Source organism: Eschrichtius robustus, chromosome 4, assembly GCF_028021215.1.
Source record: "Eschrichtius robustus isolate mEscRob2 chromosome 4, mEscRob2.pri, whole genome shotgun sequence".
Taxonomy (NCBI): domain Eukaryota; kingdom Metazoa; phylum Chordata; class Mammalia; order Artiodactyla; family Eschrichtiidae; genus Eschrichtius; species Eschrichtius robustus.
Genome location: NC_090827.1, coordinates 38,491,876 through 38,516,935, shown reverse-complemented (window position 1 = coordinate 38,516,935; position 25,060 = coordinate 38,491,876). Strand labels below are relative to the sequence as shown.

At 40.6% G+C, this 25,060-nt stretch overlaps 1 protein-coding gene across 2 annotated transcripts in view; it reads right to left on the bottom strand.

Moving 5' to 3' along the window:
• ARHGAP10 (Rho GTPase activating protein 10) overlaps positions 1-25,060 on the bottom strand; it is a 326,787-nt gene that overhangs the window by 125,079 nt on the left and 176,648 nt on the right. For both annotated transcript variants that reach the window (XM_068542594.1, XM_068542595.1), the window contains exon 14: positions 3,773-3,847. In XM_068542594.1, coding sequence (XP_068398695.1) covers positions 3,773-3,847 — 75 coding nt within the window. The remainder of the gene's footprint in view (positions 1-3,772; positions 3,848-25,060) is intronic.

The window sequence follows — 25,060 nt, the reverse complement described above, 5'->3', positions numbered from 1 at the left end:
GAATAGTCTTTATAATCCAAAATCAGAATCTTTTTCAGCTATATTAGTTTACTTTTTCCCTCAACCTTTGTGAAAAGTCCTACAAACAAAGTAAACATGGTAATATGTTTATAGTAAAACTCCCCTAAATTAGTCTGATTTCTGGCTTTCTATGGTTCTCTGTCTTAAAATAAATAAAATCATCCAGCTGTTTTTACAAATTGAATTTAGAAACAAACAGAAAATTCACCAGCACACACAAGCTACCACATTTTCCCAGCACTTTCCCTTCCCTGCTCTGATGCTTTCATTCCAAAGAAGAAGAAGGAAGAACACAGGACAATTCTAACTCAGCTGAGTTCCAACCTACCAATCGCGATAATTCGTCTGTTACATTGTCACCCCACTTACTAAAAAACCGTGACTCACCCAAAGACACCTCATCTGCTATTTCTCCCTGCCTTCCCCAACTGCTTCAAGTTTCTAATTAAAAAAAAAAACAAACACTTCTACCAGACTATGTGTGCCCTCTGTTAGAGCAAAAAAAAAAAAAAAAAAAAAAAAACAAGGAAAAGAAAAACACCTGTAAAGGGAAGGAATGTAATTGCTCACTGGGGCATGTTCTTGTGGAACCTTAAGAAACTTGGTCCAAGGGAAAGCTAGGAGGCTGTTGGAAAATCCAGCAGACCGCTACTTTCTGCCCCCGGGATGGAAGATGACCAAGAAGGCAAACAACTCTCATCACCAGGGTAGGAAGGCAGCTGTCCACTCCTTTACCTGACCTGGACGAGTACAAATGGTGGTCAGCAGCCATTAGTACTTCACGTGTGGCGGAGAGGAGAGAAGAAAGGGGCAGGGGAGGAAGGGGAGCGAGCAAAAGGAATGGGGGAGGGGAAGAAGAAGAATAGGAAGGGAAAGGAGAAGAAGAACAGAGAGAAATATTTTTCTCTATTGTAATTTTAAATGTGAAGGTCGTGAAAACACACCCAATAGAGACACAAGTGAAGAAAACATGCAAGATATTAAGCATGCATCCCTCTTTTAGAAATCAACACAAACTTTTACACAGGAGTATTTAAAGAACGCTGAAAATATTTTAAATACAAAAATATTTTACGTAAAAATGGCAATAAAGGAAAAATAATAGCAAAGTAAATGGTTAGCTCTCAAGAACTAAAGAGAACCAAAGTAAACAGAAGTTCCTGTCAAAAAATATAAAACGACTTGGAACTTTATCTCAGATTTTTAAAAAGTTAGGTTACTTTTCATTTCTGCAAAGAAAAATGCATTCCAAACAAAAAGTACTTTGAAAAAATTCAAATTTGAAATAAACGTTATCTGGAGGAATCAAAATTTTAAAAAATAACTGCCTAAAAATGTTAAAACTTGGTAAATCTGGGGAAGGGGTATTATGGGAGTCTATTGTACTATTTACTTGCAATTTTTCTGCAGGCTAGAGATTATTTCAAAATAAAAAATTTTGTTTTTTAAAAGTAAATAAATAAATAAATAAATTTTAAAAAATAACTTCTAGTACCACAAATGGGCAAAATTATCAGAATTAATTATCTACTAGAGGGAAAAAAATAGATTGGTACAAAAGAGCAAAATTAAAAATCTGGCAGACTCACCCACTTTTTTTCTCTTAAACATATATAACTTTGAAACAATGTAGAGCGGTTGGGAAATGTAGAAAATGAGTATCTACAGGACAGTGTGTACACAACTATTCAGAAACTCAAATTCTTTTTTTGGAAGAGGTATAAATTAGTTCAATTTGAACACTTGCTGAATCAGGAAGAAAGGAAAGAAACATCTTAAGGTAATCTTAAATTCATTAGGAAATAGTGAATAAATCTCTTTCGTTAAGAGCTAAAGTTTGAGCTGGTAAAATAAAGTAACAAGAAAATGATATTAATGCTAATAAAAATCCAAAGTTTGTGATTGACCATCTTAAATTCATACTAGGAATTATTTAGAGATGAAGTAAAATTAATTTATCCTGTGCCGTTCCCTTAAATGCATTACTTAATAAGAAAACAATAAGAAACAAAGTCAGTATCTTTCCCTTGTGTCAATTCTCTAATTTCCTCTGACTGCAGAATGGTATTACTGAAAACACAGCATTTCTTTTTGCCAGCAGCTTAAATGAGGTTGTGTCATGCTTGTGTCCTGGACTTCTCTACGCTGAGCCTCACGGAAAGTGAAAACAGTTTTCCAGGTCATGAATTTTTGAGGGTTTAGATATTTTAAACACCTTGCAAGTTCAGAACTGTCTTGGTACATTTCCCATGAGCAGAGGAAAGTACCACCCAAGTCCAGGGATGCTGATGATCATATGGTTTTTATGAGTTCAAGAACAAATTTGGAGACAGCTTAACACCTCAGGGTGACCACAGGGACACCTGCTTGTTTGAGCTGCCCTTGAACATGAATGAGAAGATAATAAAATAAAGCTAGGATCCTTATAACCAATTCACTGCCAAGTGTGCCTTTCAGCCAAATCTCCCTTTCTGATACCAACAGAGTCTTCCAGTTCTAATCACCATAACACCATCTTGGAAATGAGAGTAGTGTTTCTAATTTTAAAATTAACTAAAAGCAGATGCTGTCATCCCATTAAACTCTGCCAGCTGCTACTGAACCACTGGCAACCTGAGTCTATTTAATTTGGAGCCCACTAATGGTAAAAAGGAAAATCTGACTGCCAAAATTGCATACCCAAGTTAAACCAGAGAGGCAGAAAATGAAAACAACTCATGAAAGTGAATGTATTCTAATAAGGCTCTCCCAAGTCATGACGAGGCATTTTTCCTGTGGTTAATAAGCTAAGAAAAGAGTTGTTGCTTATTAAATCCTGAATTCAAACGCAGCCAAACAAGCAACGCTATCCGTAACATCCCGGCTGATTTTATTCATCTCGGTTTATGCTTCCTCAAAGTAAGTCTTTGCGACAATGCTTTAAGATGCAGACGGGTTTAAATGCACTGACAGAATACCTGAGGGCACTGTTAATATTGATTAATTAAAGGGAGATATCAAATAAATCAATATTTAGCAAGGTCATAATGACAGATCGGTTTGACACACAGGCCCTCAAGCCTGATGAGTTATCTTCACCCCCCCAGGAGGCAGCCTGCTCTGGGGTCATGGGGGGTGGAGGAGCAGGGCCTCTTACAGGTGGCACTGAGCTGACAGCAGAGTGTAATGTAAAAGCGCTTTGTCATTCACATAACGTCTGGGGTAATGAAATGAATTCACTTTCTGGCTTCCTCTTGTCTTCGATGCCAAAGAACACTGTGTTATCAGCACAGATGGAGCAGGCATGGTTCTGGAGAACAGCCTGGTGCAAACTACAAACAAGCCACTGTGCATACCAATGAATCCCTGAGAATCAGACCCTTGCTGTTGAGTGACAGTTGTGGAAGCTCCAGAAAAATGAGCGAGTCCCAGTGGTCTTGTGCAACCAAATGTACTGTCAAGACTTTGGATGGGCAATTTGAAAGCCACGCAAATCACAGAGGGCTGGCTGCTACTCCCCTGGGAGAAGCAAGCAGGAGAAGACGTTCACCCATCAGCTGCCTTCTTTCCTTCCTCCATTTCTTAGTAAGGGGGACCTGAGCAAACACTAACTGACTTCTCTGAGCCAACTGTCTCTGCTCAGGAGAAAAGGACTCCAAGACAGCAGAAGAAAAGAATGGATTCCCAAGTTACGTTACTATGAAACACTGAGTTGCAAAGACAACGAATATAAACAAACAACGCATGGAAAATGATTAGAAAAGAGGCATACCCATCAACATACTCAGAAGTCTCTGGACCTTTGAACTCACCCCCACAACTCTGTACAATCCTTGGTCGTTTATACCTATTGGAAGAGACGAAATGTTAGCAAATACGAGACAGTCAAATCTGAAAAGCTGTCAACAAACAGTGGCACTCAGAATCCTTGCTAACTCACATTAGCAGCATTCCTGTTGCCTATAAAAACAATGTTTGACAAAAGTGAGTGTTTACCAACTTGCCTTCGCAGCTTGGTATTCATGAGTTACGGTTGGAAGATAATCTCATAAAACACTGTTCCAGGAGGACAAAATGTAAGGAGTCAGTGGTTATGAAAAAAAAGTTGATTAAGTAGTACTCACACATACCAATGCAATTTGTAAAGATGCACGGCACCTTTCATGTTTCTTATGTTTACCTATTCTTGAGATTTTTCTTGAAAAGTTTTAGCCTTTTAAAAATGATATGGTGCTGATTAGTACACAGGAAGAAACCGTTGTTTGGATGATTCTTGAAGACCATGGAACTCACTCACTCAAAAGTAAAGCAAAACTTGTTTTGTTTGGGGTTTTTTTAAGAGCCATTACATGCACCATCCAGTGAGAAGCACTAAGACTCCAAATGAGATCAGAGGCTGTTTCACTGTGGTGCCTTTTATTTCTTTCTCTTCACTCAGTTTCAAGCTTCTGAAATGTCCTATTCGTCTGTTATTTGCTGAATTGTGGCCCCCAAAATTCATATGTTGAAGTCCTAACCCCCAGTATCTCAGAAGGTGACTGTTTTTAGAACTAAGGTCTTTAAAAGAAGTGGTTAAGTTAAAACAAGGTCATGAGGGTGGGCCCTAATCCAATATGACCGGTATCCTTATAAGCAGAGATCAGGCCACAGATGCAAACAGAAGGAAGACAGTGTGAAAACACAGAGAGAAGATGGCCATCCACAAGCCATGGAGAGGGGCCCTCAGAAGAAACCAGCCCTGTTGACACCCTGTCTCGGATCTCTAGCCCCGAGAACTGTGCGAAAATAAACTTCTGTTGCTTAAGTCGCCCAGTCTGTGGTACTTGATTATGGCAGCCCCAGCAAACAGACACACCTTCTCTCTCGATTGTCTCTAGAGAGCTCAAAGGCCCAGAAGAGCAAAGGCTGGCCCTTCAGCCTACACAAGACTATTCAGAAGGCTCAAGAACCAAAGTAGCAGAGAGGCACCTTCATGATGGGAAACACTGACTCCAAGAGCAGAGAAAAATGCAGGTCAGCCCTGCCAGGAGTTGGGAAAAAAAGAAACTGTCAAGAAACACAAAAATCAGAGCTTGAGCCTGCTGGAGGAGAAAAGACCAGCCAGAGCTCACTCCTTCCGTCTCCTACAGGCTAGAAGACCATGTCCAGAGAATTTTAAATACCAGAGGATTTTTTTCAATACTACTCTATTTAAGAAACCTAAAATAGTGGCCTCAAAGCCAGAAGCCAAAAGAGCAAGTCATATTCTGCAAACAAACGTGCCCTATGAGAAGTGCCCGATATACAAAGAGAAATGAAATAAGAATGTTACTTCAGCAATAATCATCACTCTGTGCTGGTAATTACTATCAGATAATAGATCAAGTTCAAATTCATCAACCCGAGAGAAGGAGAGTTAATTGCTAATGCATAATGAAAGGTACAAGGGGGAACTAATGCTACTCAACACAGTTTTTCCTTTTTTAACATGAAATTTAAATAAACCTACTATAAAAGCAGCTTGGAAACGGCACATAGAACACATACACTCAAGTCATGTAGGATTTACTGTTTCTTGTTACATTGTCCTTAAAAGCTCTGGACTAAGGACTTGGGACAAATTTTACATCTATGAACACACACATGACATATAAAAGACATCATATAAACAGATCTGAAGAATATAAACCAATCAACATGCCAAGTCATACGATTCGTATATCCTCTCCAACTTCTCTTCGAAATTTCCCCTTTCAGCCAAAGGGATCACTATTTCTCATCACCAAGTATTAGAATTTTGAAAATTTTCTTTGACTTCCTTTCACTTTCCAAATGCAACAGATCGCAATCTCTGCATTTTCTTCACACTTTGGACTAATCTCTGCTTCTTCAACACGGCCTCGAATTTGATGCCTGCATGTTGAGCATCCCTACAGGGACGTACACACAACCATAATCCATTCTGAACAACATCATTTTTTCTACTTTCTATTTTTCAAGCCACTTTGATTACCTTAGGCCTCTCCCATCCCCATTTAAAAGTCATCAGATCCAATCCAAATTCCTCAGCTGAAGAAGCATGTAAGGCACAGACACATAACTCCCCATAAGGGGTCCCACCTCACCTACCCACATTTATTGCAGAGTATTCGTCTTCAATCAGAGCAGACCCCTGACTACCAAATTCATCCTCTCCTCAGGCACAAGTCTCCTCTGACGGGGAATTTCTTCCCCTTCTCTTCATTAATAACTCATCTGCCAAATATTTATTCATCAAATACATGGCAGGTGTGATTCTAGTTGCCCAGGAGTCGACAGTGAGCAAGGTGAAGTCCCATCCAGACCTTCAAATCAGAAAAAAATCCCACCTTTTCTGTCACCACCCACAGTGATATTCCCTTTTATTAAAATTTTTATCTGTTTTGAACTTATATATTCTTTTTTCACCATTTTTTCTACTGAAGCATAGTTAATTTACCATGTTGTGTTAGTTTCAACTGTACGGCAAAGTGATTCAGCTATACATATCTGTGTGAGTATATATGTGTCTATATATATTCTTTTTCAGATTCTTTTCCGTTATAGGTTATTACAAGACATTGACTATAGTTCGCTGTGCTCCACAGTAGGTCCTTGTTGTTTACCTAATTTATATACAGCAGTGTGTATCTGTTAATCCCAGACTCCTAATGTATCTCCCCCACCACCGCCACTATCCCCTTTGGTAACCGTAAGTTTGTTTCTATGTCTATGAGTCTGTTTCTGTTTTTGTAAATAACTTCATTTGTATCATATTTTAGATTCCACATATAAGTGATATTATATGATACTTGTCTTTGTCTGACTTGCTTCATTTAGTATGATAATCTCTAGGTCTATCCATGTTGCTGTAAATGGCATTATTTCATTCTTTTTTATGTCTGAGTAATATTCCATTGTATATATATATGTGTGTATATATATACACACCACATCTTCTTTATCCATTCATCCGTCGATGACATTTAGATTGCTTCCATGTCTTGGCTACTATAAACAGTGCTGCTATGAACCTTGGGGTGCAGGCATCTTTTTGAATTAGAGTCTTTGGCTTTTCCAGATATATGCCTGGGAGTGGGATTGCAGGATCATATGGTAGCTCTATTTTTAGTTTTTTAAGGAAACTCCATCCTGTTCTCCATAGTGGGTGCACCCATTTACATTCCCACCAACAATGTAGGAGGGTTCCTTTTTCTCCACACCCTCTGATATTCCCTTTTTCTGAATGTGACTCGTAATTATTTTCTTTTAACACCTGATCGCATTTTAAAACAAGCCCACATTCTGCTATTCACAGTTGCCAAAATCAAAAATCTGAATGTCTGACCTGACATCAGGTTATTTAGGTCTGTATTTTTCCCCACTCAGCATGAATATTCATATGTCACTATGTTAAAAATAATTTCCACACCAAACCTATCTGAAGACGTTAAATATGGGACAGTATATGTCCCATATTGCCTTTGCTCAAACACGTCCACCTCAGAATTTTCAGATTAAGAATTGTGGACCCCAGGACTTCCCTGGTGGTCCAGTGGTAAAGGTTCCACCTTCCAGTGCAGGAGATGTGGGTTCGATCCCTGGTCGGGGAACTAAGATCCCACATGCCGCGGGACAGCTAACTAAGCTCACGCGCCACAACTACTGAGCTTGCGTGCCTCAACAAGAGAGCCCGCGTGCTGCAACCAAGACCCGATGCAGCCAAAAAAATAAAAAATAAAAATAAATAAATTGTTAAAGAAAAAAAGAATTGTGGACCTGTGTTCTTCCTTTTCTCCCCAAATACACAGAGATATTACCTGTAAAGATATTAGGTTAACTTTGATTTGGGCTTTTTTCGTTTGTTTATTTTTAATAGCTTTCACGGTGCCTTGCATAGAATAGTTGAGTATAGAATAGGTATAGCGAGGTTGATTTGACTTGAAATTATTTTAGAACTACAGATACAGATTGGACTTGGCCCAAACCAGACATTACACTTAGGAACTAAAAACTTAAATATCCAAGGTATTAATAAACAAAACGAAAAGAGAACCCTCAGAATGGGAGAAAATATTTGCAAATGAAGTAACTGACACGGGATTAATCTCCAAAATATACAAATAGCTCATGAAGCTCAATATCAAAAAAACAAACAGGGCTTCCCTGGTGGCACAGTGGTTGAGAATCTGCCTGCCAATGTGGGGGACACGGGTTCGTGCCCTGGTCTGGGAGGATCCCACATGCCGCAGAGCAACTAGGCCCGTGAGCCACAACTACTGAGCCTGCGCGTCTGGAGCCTGTGCTCCGCAACGAGAGAGGCCGCGATGGTGAGAGGCCCGCGCACCGCGATGAAGAGTGGCCCCCGCTTGCCACAACTAGAGAAAGCCCTCGCACAGAAACGAAGACCCAACACAGCCAAAAATAAATAAATAAATAAATAAATAAAATATAAAAAAAAGAAAGAAAAAAAGCTTTAAAAAAAAAACAAACAACTCAATCAAAAAATGGGCAGATCTAAATAAACATTTCTCCAAAGAAGACATACAGATGGCTAAAAGCACATGAAAAGATGCTCAACATCACTAATTATTAGAAAAATGCAAATCAAAACTACAGTGAGGTATCATCTCACACCAATCAGAATGGCCAACATCAAAAAAATCTACAAGCAATAAATGCTGGAGAGGGTGTGGAGAAGAGGGAACCCTCCTACACTGTTGGTGGGAATGTAAACTGGTACAGCCGCTATGGAGAACAGTATGGAGGTTCCTTAAAAAACTAAAAATAGAACCACCATATGATCCAGCAATCCCACTCCTGGGCATATATCCGGAGAAAACCATAATTTGAAAAGATACATGCACCCTAATGTTCAAGGCAGCACTATTTACAATAGCCAGGACATGGAAGCAACCTAAATGCCCATTGACAGAGGAATGGATAAAGATGTAGTAATATGTACAATGGAATATTACTCAGCCATAAAAAAGAACGAAATAATGCCATTTGCAGCAACATAGATGGACCTAGAGATTGTCATAATGAGTGAAGTAAGTCAAGATAACTACCATATGATATCACTTATATGTGGAATCTAAAAAAAGGGTACAAATGAACTTATCTACAAAACAGAAATAGAGTTACAGATGTAGAAAACAAACTATGGGTACCAGTGGGTAAGGTGGTGGGGAGGGGGGATAAATTGGAAGATTGGGACTGACATATACACACTATTACATATAAAATAGATAACTAAAAAGGACCTACTGTACAGCACAGGGAGCTCTACTCAATACTCCGTAATGGCCTATATGGGAAAAGAATCTAAAAAAGAGTGGCTAAATTTATAACTGAATCACTTTGCTGTACACCTGAAACACAGCATTATAAATCAACTATACTATCATAAAAAATTTTTTTTTAAATTCCAAGGTATTAAAACTTTTTCGGCATATCAAAGCTTACTGACAGGTATCATTACCACAGTACTTTCTAACTTTTAACAAAAATCTATAATCGGGTCAAAGTGTTTATAGGCCCAAGGATTTTTTTTTCTTTTAATTTATAAGATTGGTTCTGATCGGCAGTAAAGGCAAGGTAAGTGCTCTCAAGTTCACTGACGAGCAGCTGATGACAGTTGTCCCTGGGCAAAGCGGCCAAGGTGAAATCAAACGTGCCTTCCTTCCCACCACCTGCCTCCTCCAATCTCACACAGTGCTGTCACTAAGCACTGCCCACATCTTCCTTGAGGAGAGGGGCGAGAAGTAGGAATGAGTCAGGTTTCATCATCATCTCTGCCTCACTGTTTCCTTCTCCAAACCCAAATGATGCTACCAGACCCAGAGGGTCCGTTCAGCTCCAGAAAACACCTGCCTGGAACTCAGGAACCCCAGTGGGCAACCAGAGGTCCTTGTAGGTGGGCTGGAGAATCAAAAGAGAAAAGAAGATACTTTGAGACAACAAAAAAAAAAATTACAAGCAAAAGGGGAAAAAAAAAAGTTTTAGAGGGTTGATAAATTCCATTAAACAACAGAAGTGGAGGTAAATGCTGGAGGGACTCAACTGACAAGTCAATGAAGTAAGAAGAAAACACAGTGGCATTTGGAGTTAAGGAAGCAGAAGAGAGAAGACAGGTAATTAAAACTCGCACACAGGAAAGGCAAACAGGGAGAAGAAGAATATAAAATGAAAGAAAGGAGAAGTTGGGAAGAAGTGAGAAGATAACAGGCTAGAAATTATATCACACTTAATTTCCTGTTAATTTCATAAAAAGTATTGAGGACTTACTATATTTTATGCACTGAGGTACAATAAAGTGAACACATAGGGTAAAATTAAAAAGAGAATTAAAGTGAAAACAGAGAACAACTTGGGACTAACCCAGCCAGAAAGTCTTTTGTTTAGGAAAGAACATTTTTGGCTTCAGGAGCAGATTCTGTGCCTGAGGGCACGTAGTATACATTTAACAAAGAAATTGAATAAACTAATAAATAAACTGAATCAGTAATTGATAAGTCGATGATTGGTTAGTAAAGAGATGTGGAAAGAAAATGAAGAGACAAAAAAGATTATTTATAGCTACAAAAAATAATACAACATTATAAATCAACTATACTCCAATATGAAATTTTTAAAAAAATTTTTAAAAAGAAAAAAAATCGATATAACAGTATAAAAAAGTAAGGCTCAAACTGGAACATCAACACTTTTGATGGTAACAGGCACAAGATTATTGCAAAAAACTTTCCAGGTGTATGATTCTACAGAATAAATGATCAGATTCCAGGGGTCTATAAACTAACATTCATTCAGTTCTCATCTAGTAACCAGCAAAGTGCTTGGTGTGAACTGAGATATTTGATCAATATTTGAAGAGGAAGTGAAATGTTTATTTGCATTTGTGCATGTTGACAACAGGGGTGAAAGGTCATTAATGTTCATGTTCACATTCACATCAAAAGTCTGCAATGTGTCATTATTAATGAGGCACATGTGCATATACAAACATGGACATGCAGAAGTACAAATAAAGGTTTACACATCTCACCAGCACTGCAAAGACAAACTCCCCTGTTGGCTATGTAATGAACAAATACAAATATTCATGCATGTATGTGTGTGTATAATAATTTTAAATATGTTTGATAATTATATCTTATGTATCTTGAAAGATTCTTGAAAATGAAAGGGAAAGAGTATCATATGTAAAATGATTAGGAAAAATTTGTGAGGAAATACCTAGCAACAAGGCTTAAGAATGCTATGCTGTATCGCTAATTATTAGAGAAATGCAAATCGACACACAATGAGGCATCACCTCACACCGGTCAGAATGGCCATCATCCACAAGTCTACAAATAAGAAGTGCTGAAGAGGGTGTAGAGAACAAGGAACCCTCCAACACTATTGGTGGGAATGTAAATTGGTGCACCCACCATGGAGAACAGTATGGAGGTTTCTCAGAAAACTAGAGTTGCCATACGATCCAGCAATCCCACTCCTGGGTATATATCGGAGAAAACTCTAATTCGAAAAGATACATGCATCCCAATGTTCACGGCAGCACTGTTTACAATAGCCAAGACATGGAAGCAGCCTAAATGTCCATCAACAGATGAATGGACAAAGAAGATGTGTTATACACTCATATACACACACGATGGAATATTATTCAGACATAAAAAGGAATGAAATAATGCCATCTGCAGCAACATGGATGGACCTAGAGATTATCATACTAAGTGAAGTCAGAGAAAGACAAATATCATGTGATATTGCTTATATGTGGAATCTTTAAAAATGATGCAAATTAACTTATTTACAAAACAGAAATAGACTCAGAAACATGGAAAATAAACTTTAGGTTACCGAACGAGAAAGTGAGGGGGTAGGGATAAATTAGGAGTTTGAGATTAACATATACACACTACAATAGATAAAATAGATAATCAACAAGGGCCTACTGTATAGCACAGGGAACTATATTCAATATCTCGTAATAACCTATAACAGAAAAGAATCTGGGGTTTCCCTGGTGGCGCAGTGGTTGAAAATCTGCCTGCCAATGCAGGGGACACGGGTTCGAGCCCTGGTCTGGGCGGATCCCACATGCCGCGGAGCGACTGGGCCCGTGAGCCACAATTGCTGAGCCTGCGCGTCTGGAGCCTGTGCTCCGCAACAGGAGAGGCTGTGATAGTGAGAGGCCCGCGCACCGCGATGAAGAGTGGCCCCCGCTCGCCACAACTAGAGAAAGCCCTGGCACAGAAACGAAGACCCAACACAGCCATAAATAAATAAATTAAAAAAAAACAAACAAACTGAGCAGTCTTTTAAAGAATGCCTAACTTATTAAAAAAAAAAAGAATCTGAAAAAGATATATATAGATATATATATATAACTGACTCACTTTGCTGTACACCTGCAACTAACACAACATTGTAAACCAACTATACTTCAATTTTTTTAAAAAAGAAAGAGATACTATAAACGTCATTCAAAGAAAAGCAATGGAGAGACTCATGAATATTGTTTCAGGTCATAGGTGAATTACAAAAACTTGGTAATGCGTTCCTTTCTTACATTTATAACTAACCCTCAATAAGCACTATGCTTATATGTCTGTGTAAGTATAGTAAACACTTTCCAGTCCATCCACTACACTGAGTTACATAAAAATAAACAGGTTCATACACAAAGATACCCTTCCAAGATACAGGGTGATCCATAATATTTTAAGGTTCTGTCAAAAACACATGTTTATATTAAATTAGTTTTAAATATAAGCACATAGAACCAAGAATGATTCACTCTTCCATCAAAGGGACCTACCATTCAACATCATAAATTTAAGATGCTCTATATATAAAATTGCAGAATTCTAAAGCTTTAGAAGAAGAATGCATTATTTTTAACACTTACAATGTATTAAATACTGCAAAAGGCAGTGTAAGAGACCATTTCTAAGCACTGGGACAGTTAGAAGATTACCTATAGCTTTACAAAGACGAGAAGCTCAAAATGATACTGAGTAACATTTTAACCTTTCTAGATCTTGGTTCCCTCATTTAAAAAAACAACAACAACAACAGACAAAAACAAAACATATCCTGGAAACAGAAATTTGTTAAGTATATTATAAGATACAAACTATTACAAATTAAGGTTATGGAGATTCTGGAAGCTTCCAGCCCTCTCCTCTCCCAGTTGTTACTGGCAAGTTACTCAATCTGTCTCAACTTCTTTATCTGAAAAATGAGGTTAATGATGGAATGGGGTTGTTGTGAAAATTAAAGGAGATAATGTTTATAAAGCATTTGCATGAGCCTTACATAACAAGCACTCATGAAAATCTTTTTAACTGTAGCATAAAATCAAGATTAATATCAAAACACCTTGGCAAAATACATAAAAAAGTCACCCTAACCAAGGCATGTAGTCTACAGCCCACTGTCATAAAATAAAGCATATGTTGGGAAGACAGTCAAAGTTTATTTAATACGAATGACTCATGGAAAATATAAAATTCCTGTTCACCAATAACATTTGGAATTTCTCCCCTGGATGATAATTATTTGGGCGGCAGATAGAAAAGCATTACAGATAGCTACTATCTGCCAGGAACTGATCTGCATTTTCCTTTCCTATGAAGTCTTGCTTCCACTTTCATGTTGGCTTTCCCCTACTCTTTTCATATAAATCCATTTCTGGGCTAGGATCAACAGCCTCCCCACCAGCAGGCACCTAGAGGAGAGGTCTCATGATTTCATTCACGTGTTCTTTTCACACCCAGACCAACCCAAGGCTGAGCTCAGAAACCTGCCAGCTTGGCACTCCCGAGGCTGGCCGTCACGTGCATGTCCATTCCAGCAGGAGTGAGAAATACCCAGAAAAAGGACAAGGCAAATATCCAATTCCAGGTCCAAGCCAATTTCTTTGGAAGTACTGATAATTTCTGGACTCTTCAGACACATCTAGGCCTGACTCTAAGTCTCCTCTCAAATCCAAGTCTCAAATATAAAGAGTGTTTGGTTTATTAAGGGCTACCTTTGTATTAGGGTCCAAATGGACTGTAGTATATTCCCAGTACTCCGTGTGGCTGGCCTCATCTCCAGTTTCTAGCCAGCACAAGGGAAAGCATTTTTGCTTCAGACCAGACAACCCCTAGACTTGCTGTTATTCCTTGTACAACCACCAAGCCAGCAGGCAGGATGCCTAGAGAAGGGCAGGAGGAAGCTGCAAAATAACAGGGAGTTTCCTCTCTCACTAGAAACACTCGGGGTCCCAAACTCTCCCCAGGTGTCGGATGTCTAGCTGTCCCAGGTCTAAGAGATCTAGCTCTGACTTATTCAATGTGCCCTTCCATCTTTCCTCACAGTGTGAACCTTGGGGAAAGAAGCATCTCACAGCCTCTGGACCTTCTGGCAGAATTCAGCATCCCTATCACCACTAAGTTGCTCGGTCACCCAACTCTTCGTCTCATTTTACTTCTATCGCCACAGAGTAATTCTAAGAATCGAAGACCAGCATTCAAATCCCAGCTCTGCCACTTTCAACTTGTCTCTTGAGCCTAATATATGCACCTAAGCCTAATAAAGAAGATATATCTGCTCAACTGCCTACTGAGTTTTGTAGAGATTGGGTGAACTAGAGTACACAAAATACTCGGAAAATGTAAACTGCCGTTTATTTGAATTTTAAACATTGTCAGATGCAGGTTCCACACTGACATTAGGTCTGCCACTGAGAGACTTTCCAGGGCGTTGCAGAGATTCTCAGCAAAGGGGACACATCTTCCTTGGGTTGATGGTACACCCTCAGGGGTCCATGATGGAGCTGGTCTGGAAAGAGGGCAGGTGTAACTTCAGAATGGCTTCATCCAAGATCGAGATGAGCACTTCAGAGAGTGATACTCAAATCTTCCCTCCCCACTTCCCTTTCCTATTGTCTACAGTTTCAAACCTCCTCTGTTCCTTAAACATTTGTCTTCTGAAAAGATGCTCGACATCACTAATTATTAGAGAAATGCAAGTCAAAACTACAATAAGATATCACCTCACACCAGTCAGAATGGCCATCATCAAAAAGTCTACAAACAGTAAATGCTGGAGAGGGTGTGGAGAAAAGGGAACCCTACACTGTGACTGGGAATGTACATTGGTGCAGCCATTATGGAAAACACTATGGAGGTTTCTTAAAAAACTAAAAATGGAATTACCAAATGATCCAGCAATCCCATTCTTGGGCATATATCCAGAGAAAACCATAATCCAAAAAGGATACATGCACCCCAGTGTTCACTGCACCACTGTTTACATAGCCAAGACATGGAAGCAACGTAAATGTCCATCAACAGATGAATGGATAAAGAAGATGTGGTACAGGGACTTCCCTAGCAGTCCAGTGGTTAAGACTCTGAACTCCCAATCCAGGGGGCATGGGTTCGATCCCTGGTCGGGGAACTAAGGATCCCACATGCCACGCAGTGTGGCCAAAAAATTAAAAAAAAAAAAAAAAAGAAGAAGATGTGGTACATATATACAATAGAATATTACTCAGCCATAAAAAAGAATGAAATAATGCCATATGCAGCAACATGGATGGACCTAGAGATTATTATACTAAGTGAAGTAAGTCACACAGAGAAAGGCAAATATCATATGATATTACTCACATGTGGAATCTAATTTTTTACAAATGAACTTATTTACAGAACAGAAACAGACTTACAGTTATCGAAAACAAACTCATGGCTACCAAAGGGGAAACGGGGTCAGGGAGGGGGATAAATCAGGAGCTTGGGATGAACACACACACTACTATATCTAAGACAGGTAACCAACAAGGACCTACTGTATAGCACAGGGAACCCTACTCGATATTCTGTAATAACCTATATGAGAAAAGAATCTAAAAAAAGAATGAATATATGTATATGTATAACTGAATCACTTTGCTGTACACCTAAAACTAACACAACATCGTAAATCAGCTATACGCCAATAAAATTAAAACATTTAAAAATACGTGTCTTCTATTTTTTCATTCATCTCCAACGTCATCAGAAGATCAGCCTAGAGAATCTTCATGTCCTCATGTTCATTGTGGTTAAGAGCACCAGCTCTAAAAACAAGTCGGTCTTGGATATGAGTTGTAGTCTGCCATTTCCTAGCCCTGAGACTTACACAAGTCAAACGATGACTCTTCACTTCAGGTCATCGTGTAAAACGGAGACATACCACTGTCTTACAGGGTTCTTGTAAAAATGACACGTAAGTGCAACCCCGTTATTCTCTAGTTTCGTGACTTCTTGACTTCTATTGGTTGTTTCTTGGTCCTCCTCATACCTGAATAATCTAGAGCATTGACACTGTTGATCCTCTTCCTTCAAAAATCTCCCCTTGTGGATTCCTTTACACCACACTCTCTTGATTCTCCTCCTACCCCTTTGACTGTTGTATGTCTCCTTCACTCTTCTTCTTCCTCTCATTCTCTAAATGCAAAGATCCCCAAAGATTCTGCCCTTTGCCCCACTATCTTCTTACCTCACCATCCACCTGAAGGATTTTCCGACTATCCAAACTTTGCCTCACTAAAAATGATGCCCATACCTCTCTGGCAGCCTTCATTGCGTTTCTGACAGAAATGTCACAGGCACCTTGAATCTGGGATATCCAAAACCAGTCCGTATTTCCCCTGAACCTACTGTTCCTCTTGCATTCTCTGTCTTGGCTAAAGATGTCTTCAGCTACCAGGGCTGGAAACCTTCGAGTCAATTTTTCCTTTTCCATTTTTGTTTACCTCCTACATCCAACAGGCCACCAGATTCTATTTTTCTGCCAAGTCTCTCTTCCTATGCATCCTTTCTTTCCATTTTCAATGGCAAGTTTAAACCTCCGTGATCTCTCACCTGGATTATTTCTAAAACCCAACCAGCCATCTTTCCATCTATGCCCCTCCCCCCATCAACTCTACTTCCTGTCAAAGATCTGAACACACCCCTGCTCAGATCTGTCATTGTCTCACCAGTGCCTACAGAACTGAGGCAAATACGCAGCCCAGCACCTGGGATCTGCCACACTCCGGCCTCAACTGCTCACAGGGCATCTTCTCACGTCATCATCACCCACTCACCTCCGCCAGCAACACCCCAGGGTGGGTGAACACCACCTGTGCCAGTATCTTCCTCTGAAGCAAAGAACAGGTTTGCTTGCAGCCTTGGAAAATATAGTGTCCATCTAGAGCAAACGGCAGACACGCTTGCCAGTCATTTCGAAAGAGTCGAGTTTCCTAAGTTCAGAGTTATTCTTCTCCTAAAACACAACCCAAGGTGTGCAGATATATCTGAGCCTCTTTGCAGTGCCCTTGGGAACTGGGGCTCAGGGCACCAACACAAAATGTAAAGCACTGGCTACTGAGAGTAATGAACTGTGCTTCACCTCTGATCCAGGAGTCTTGTGTCTTCTACCAGCATCCATGAAACTGTACAGGCTAACTTGTTCACATGAAAGTAAAGTAAAATCTCAGCACCTTCACTGTCTTGAAACTAAAGGTTAGATTTAAGAACAGGAACCATACCTTGACCATTTCTCCCCTGTATCTTTCCTTCAAGAAACAGCCAGAAAGTTCTGAGTAAAGTCCATCTAACATGTACACACCCAGAAGTATTAAGTAGTAAAGTAAGCTGGAATAAATGGGCAGCTAGGGAAGAGTACATTTTATTTTCAAACTCATCATTCGTGTAGCCCAAATTTAAGTAGCTACAAATTTTTACTTACTTATAAATTAGAAAAGAGACTCAGACTCAAGGCAAAAGTTGGCTGTTGCTATTTGCAAGACTCCTTTTTATCCCTCCTCTACAGAGATCAGAATATTAGAAAAGGTCTACTGGTGTCTCGCTACTGCCACCTGCCTCTCCTCCACCTCAGAGCAGCTGTGGCATCAGGGACAAATCGATGTTAGGCAAAGGCAACCCTGGACAATCTCTCTCTTTTTTTTTTTCCTTTCTTTTCCTCTTTTTTTCTGAAAGCTTGAGATAATCTAAAGCCATCATCTTCCTCCTGTCTCTTTTCTTCCTTGCACTCTGGCCATTTAACTGCTCAAGTATCCATAAGGCAGAGAGACAGGAGGTTGAAAGGCAAGCCAGTTAATTTCACTGCTTGTTACAAGAGCCACTTAAAATTACTTGGCAAAAGAGAACTCAGGTGATTTCTTTCCCTATATAAATTACTATTTAAAAAACAAAGTCCCTTAGTGTTCCCAGAGCCTTGCATCAATAATGGGACCACTGAATTGTGACTGGCCTCAATTCATAGATTTATTTCTAAAGAAGCAACTCACATTTACTGAGCACTCAATATAAGCCAATGTCCCAAGCCTCCCTGTTTAATTCTCACAACCACCCTACGAAAAAGTTGCTACCATTATCCCGAATTACACATGATAAAATCAAGACAGAGAGGTTAACCAGCTCACTTGCATGGCTGCAGAGCTAAGAAGTGGAGAAAGAGATTCTGATCAAGGCTGACTTCTGAGTCCCTGTTCTCCAGCTGACGCTAAGAGTGCAGAGAGAGCCTTACAATAAAATGCCCACGGACCTCATCCAGATGTGAGCCAAACACACAAAACCTCGCATACCTACTCGGGAGCAAGAAGATTTAACCATCTGTCCGTATTAATTTTACTCAACCATTCATTTGGAAGCTAATAGCTTTAGATGATTCTTTGTTCTTAAAACAAATAAGATTACTAATTGAGAAAATTAAAAATCAGTCCCGAACCGCCTGGAGTTAGTATTTCAGCTCCACATTTGCATTTCTGCAGACACCACAAGACTCTTCAGCTCCCTCCTGTGGAAGACTGTCCTCTGTATCCACCCACACACATCTCACACCCATTCTGATTCAAAAAGAGACAGCGAGCGAGAAGGTCTAGTTTACTTGCTGTAAATTTTCTGGGGACAGCTGTTCTTTATTTTCTTCATTTTGCACATAATTGGCCCTTGGCAATTGAAGATTAATGTGCAAGCGTAGTAAAATATGTTGAAGTCCACTTTGGGCATTTTCCCTCCCACAAAGATTAATACTGAAACTATACATTATCATCTTCTACCGTCTTGAGGCCCCATACAATTCCAGAAGTGCTCTGGAATCAGAAAAATCCTCAAGCCAACTTCAGAACGGTTTTCCAAAGACCTAAAACTTTGCTTTCCAAAGAAAGAGAAATTCACTTTTACATGCGACAATTCAGACTGTCACATCTTAGATGTGGCTTCCTACTTCTATCCCATGAATTCACAGCTTGTTACAAAGCTGAATTTGATAACTGACAGCTTGCCTAGACCGACATTTTAATGCCATGCTCTAGAAATTAAAGTGAATATTCAAATTATCCACATATGGAAGAATTTTTTAAGAGAAATTCATAAACAGAAGTGGCACACAAATATAGTTTTAAATCATGATGACTATTTAAAGAAGTTTTTAAGCAGAAGAGCCTTACTTTGTTTTTGCACATTTTACAACACACGCACCTGAAAAACACTGTGTCACCCAGTTCCAAAAAAAAGACAAGGTATCGGGCATGGGAGGCAGTTCCTTAAGTTGTTTACTTAAGGAAATTATTCTCCAAGCTCTGAAACCTTGAGATTTTTTTCATATGTAACATGATGTATCTTTCTATCTATGTCTAAAATATTACCCATAATTCAGAAAGATGCTGACAAATTCATGGAGTGAAAACCAATCCTGCAAGTTATTGGAAAGTACTAATTCCAATCACATACAGAAGAATAAATTCTTTCACTAATCTTCCAATAATTTTACAAATTGTTGGAACACATAATATTGCCAATGTGGCATTTTCAGCAGATCTCTGAATACTCAAGCAAAAAGCAGTTGCTATTGAGTGCTTACTCTGTGTGCAGGACATCGTACTTAGAAATGAGAAGAGGCAAGCGAAGGATAAATAAGACATTGTCTCTACTCCAAGGGAAAAGCAAAGTTCCAGAAACAAAATAAATATGTGAGACACAGTTAACAATACCAGGCAACAGAAGTGCCAAATGAAGAACGTGGACATCTCGGGATTAAAACAATCCAGGGGAAGGATGGAAAGAGGAAATAAAGAGATACATTTATGAGTAGTAAGATCTACTATTACCAAAATTAGCTCTTTTGACCTTCACAAACGTGGGTGGGAGTAGATAGTGAGAATGAACTTCCTAATTCCAGTTTTTTAGAGACTATGGGTCTGAAAGGTTAACAAAGTTTTACCAAACTACAACTTTCCAAAATGCCTCCCTTATTGCACCACTTTGGAACGTAAACCTACAAATCCTTGTCACCCACGGAAAGGTAAACCTTCCACAGAGGAACCTGAGTGCCCCCTCTCTCCCACACGCCTCTCCAGCCCCTCCTCTGGTCTCACCTAATGACTCTCAGGTCCCAGATGCAGCACATCCTTTCAAATACCTCCACTTCAACACCCACTCTTTTCCCTGCCAAGACTCTGTGCTCCTGACACCCTGCAAATGTGCACCTAGAACAGTTCCCCCTCGTGCTTTAGAAGGCAGCCCGACTGCTGGGTCCTCAAGGAAGCCTGGAGTCAGTGGTATTTCAGAGGCCCAGGAGGGGCAAAGGAAAAGACTGGACCCATCATCATCTTTCAGGGGTGCAGGCGCCTGGAACAGCAGACCCCATCGTGACAGCGCCATGGATCAGAGTGGCTGCACAAACAATGGCCGAGAGGGTGTATAAACTGCTTGAGAATACTGGCGTCTTTTCCCACAGAGGGAGAATCTACCACAGGGCATCAGAAACTAGGCATCATGAAGAGATGGTAGGTAGGAGGGGCTAGAAGCGAAGCAGTGAGATGAGTGAACACTTCTGAATTTGCCTTGGATTAACCTACAAGCATCTAGATTTGAACCGTCCTTGACTTCTGATGCACTGAAACTTGGCCACTTTGAGACATTTTGTGATTTCTTCTCTTAACCTCGCTTTTTAGGGTGGAGGTTGTACCCTACATCAACTATGCTCTCTCTTGTAATCCCAAAAGTTACATGGATCCAGGACCCGGAGCCCTCATAAACTCTACTTTCTCAGGAAAGCTTCTTCTATCCCCTAAAAAGTAGAAGATGAGAAAACTCCTGTCTCCACTTGTCTGTTCTTATTGGACCTCTCACTGTCTACCACAGAAGCCCGGCCACCAATGATTTTGATTCAACAAAGATGACTGAGCTCAGGAATCTGCATTTTCAAGAAGCACCCTGGTGATCCTAATATATTTCATCAGGTCTGCCAGGGACCCGTGAGTTTCCCTGATATCCTTTGTTTCCCAAACTAAAACTTGAAGGTGAAATTCCTTGCAGAACTCTGATTCTCTGTGTACAACCAACTGCTCCAGATGACTACATCTTCATCTGCTCAATCACTTGGACGTATCCGTGCTGCCCGACCCCAGTGCCAAATCGATCATCCTCAATCAGTTACCTCCCCTATGGAATACTCCAACCTAGGCAGAATTCTGGGTCATTCCACATACGGCTACTAATACTGGTTTTTATATTTACCTTTCTAATAAGCCTGCTACTCTGCTATCCACTACCCTCTAGTACTTACCCAGGTCCTTGCCAATTAAATGCAAAAACCTGAGTACTTCCTTACCTCTGTTTCTTCATGCTTCCTTTCCATTTGGCTTGTTTCTGTTTCCACATCTTTGCTGACGTCTCTCTAAATGCTAAAATATACTTTTCTACTCTTTTAAATCCAAAGAAGGCTGTTCCTAAACATAATCCTCAATTAAGATCAAGTACTCAGCAATCCATCGACATGCATTCAAATTCCCTTCATCCATGCAAAACTGTAACACTTTTATTTTAGTACCTGGTATACTTAAATTACAAATATCTATATTTTGTCTACCGTTCATGGATCGAGCATTATATGTAACCAGCCTTTAATATGTATCCCAACGGCCTAGAGCAAGGCTATTTATCAATACACCCCGTGATTGCTCAATAAATACTGGTTGACTGGCTTCAGATGAGAACTACGGTTTAACTATGATAAGTCACCTGTTACTGAGGGAAGGAAAAGAACACTGTGCTATTTTCTTGGGAAGTTTTCTGTTTTGTTTGTCTGGGTTTAGGTTGGGTTATTTTTAAAAAGAAGTTGAAAGTTCCCCACGTAACAGGACACTATAAAGATAACAACTGTGTATTCCATTGCTCCAACACACAAGAAACTGCCATTAGGACAGTGGTGCCTAAACTTTACTACGTATTAGCATCACCTCGGGCCGTTGAAAATGCCAACTTCCTAGTTCACAGCTGACAGCAATGAAATCAGACTGACTGCGTGTGAGAGCCAGGCAGCAGTGTTGTTTAAAGATCCCAGGTGATTCCACTGCACAGCAATGTTTGAGAACAGCTGCTTTAGGAAATCCTTCAGCTTGGAAAATATAAGCAATACTTTCCCAGTGGTAGTCAGATTGCCTGGATCCATTAAGAGCTGGTTCACATCATGGACAAATACTTGGTAAATGGATGAAAGATCAGTTGATCTGACTCCCAAAGGTGCCTTACCCTCCTGAACAAACAACTCTATGGAAAAGAAGAGTATGATCTGTTAATTGACGCTGATACTGTAGTGAAATGGGGTTTGCTTTGATGCCAAAAGTATAGTAAATGCTAACAGTCCCATTTGGCCAATACAGAGTATATTATATATGTGTCATATATTATATATGTTATCTATATTAGTATGTGAGTACTCTAAAAATGTTACCTTTTCTTAGGGTACTGAAGACTACAGCAAATTTTAGACGTTTGTCTGATGCTTTGCAAATATTTAAGTGATGTCACAAACAAAGTAGATAAAAACGCCAAATGCTATTTTTAAAAGCAAATGGTAGGGCTTCCCTGGTGGCACAGTGGGTAAGAATCCGCCTGCCAATGCAAGGGACACGGGTTCGAGCCCTGGTCCGGGAAGATCCCACATGCCGCGGAGCAACTAAGCTCGTGCACCACAACTACTGAGCCTGCGCTCTAGAGCCCGCAAGCCACAAGTACTGAAGCCCGCGCGCCTAGAGCCCATGCTCCGCATCAAGAGAAGCCACCGCAGTGAGAAGCCTATGCACCACAACGAAGAGTGGCCCCCGCTCTCAGCAACTAGAGAAAGCCCGTGCACAGCAACAGAGACCCAACTCAGCCAAAAATAAATTATTTTATTTATTTATTTATAAAAAAAATAGATAAATAAAAATAAAAGAACATGGTAGGTAAAAGGTACACTAACTGCTTTAACCAAAACGTACGAAATGGTAGTTTTCAGACAATGATAGTCATGTTTAAAACACTGAAAAAAGTGATTAGAAATAATTCTTCAATCGGATATCATTAAATGCCTTTGGACACAGGCATGTAGACCCACAAAGTACACACAGTGGTCATTAATGTTATCCACCAAATATTCCTGGCTGTGTAATTTCCAGGCTCCTGGTAGGGTTGTGCTATGCAGACTCACTGGGGTTGAGTGGGGCCATGTGGCCATTTCTGACCATTCAACTGTGAGCAAATGACTCACTTCAAGGCCAGAGTACTCACTTGTTGGTCCAAAGCCCTCCAGGCAAGGCAACCAGGAACCTGGAAGCCCAGATATCAGTGATGGGCAAAACCGTCCTACCAATGTCTGAGTGAGAAATAAGTCTTGTTGTCTTAAGCGATAGAGAATTTCAGGTTTCCTGTTACAGGAACACAAACTAGCTTTATCCTGACTGATGAAAAGAAATGATGCAGGGGCACCTTCAAGATGGCGGAGGAGGAACACAAAGAGAACACCTTCTGCCCCACAAATATATCAAAAATACATCTACATGTGGAACAACTCCTACAGAACACATACTGAACGCTGGCAGAAGACCTCAGACCTCCCAAAAGGCAAGAAACTCCCCACGTACATGGGTAGGGCAAAAGAAAAAAGAAAAAACAGAGACAAAAGAATAGGGATGGGACCTCCACCTCTGGGAGGGAGCTGTGAAGGAGGAAAAGTTTCCACACACTAGGAAGCCCCTTCACTAGCGGAGATGGGCAGCACACAGGGAGGGAAGCTTCGGAGCTACGGACGCAAGCACAGCAACAGGGGTGCAGAGGGCAAAGCAGAGAGATACCCACACAGAGGATCGGTGCCAACCAGCACTCACCAGCCCGAGAGGCTTGTCTGCTCACCCGCCGGGGCGGGTGGGGGCTGGCAGCTGAGGCTCGGGCTTCGGAGGTCAGATCCCAGGGAGAAGACTGGGGTTGGCTGCGTGAACACAGCCTGAAGGGGGCTAGTGCGCCACAGCTAGCCGGGAGGGAGTCCGGGAAAAAGTCTGGACCTGCCTAAGAGGCAAGAGACCATTGTTTCAGGGTGCGCGAGGAAAGGGGATTCCTTCCCTGCTTGCCCACAGAAGGCAGAGCACCACCTAAACAAGCTTCAGAGATAGGCGCGAGCCATGGCTATCAGCTCAGACACCAGAGACGGGCATGAAACACTAATGCTGCTGCTGCAGCCACCAAAAATCCTGTGTGCAAGCGCAGGTCTCTATCCACACTCTCCCGCACCCGGAGCCTGTGCATTCCGCCACTGCCAGGGTCCCATGATCCAGGGACAACTTCCCCAGGAGAACACACGGTACACCTCAGGCTGTTGCAAAATCACACCGGCCTATGCCGCCACAAGCTCACCACCATTCCAATTACAGCTACCATACCCTTCCCTCCTCCTGGCCTGAGTGAGCAAGAGCACCCTAATCAGCCACTGCTTTAACCCCATCCTGTCTGGGCAGGGAACAGATGCCTGAGAGTGACCTACATGCACAGGTGGAGCCAAATCCAAACCTGAACCCCAGGAGCTGTGTGAACAAAGAACAGAAAGGGAAATCTCTCCCAGCAGCCACAGGAGCAGCAAATTAAATCTCCACAATCAATTTGATGTACCCTGCTTCTGTGGAATACCTGAATAGACAATGAATCATACCAAAATTGACGCGGTGGACTTTGCGGGCAACTGTCTGCAACTGACC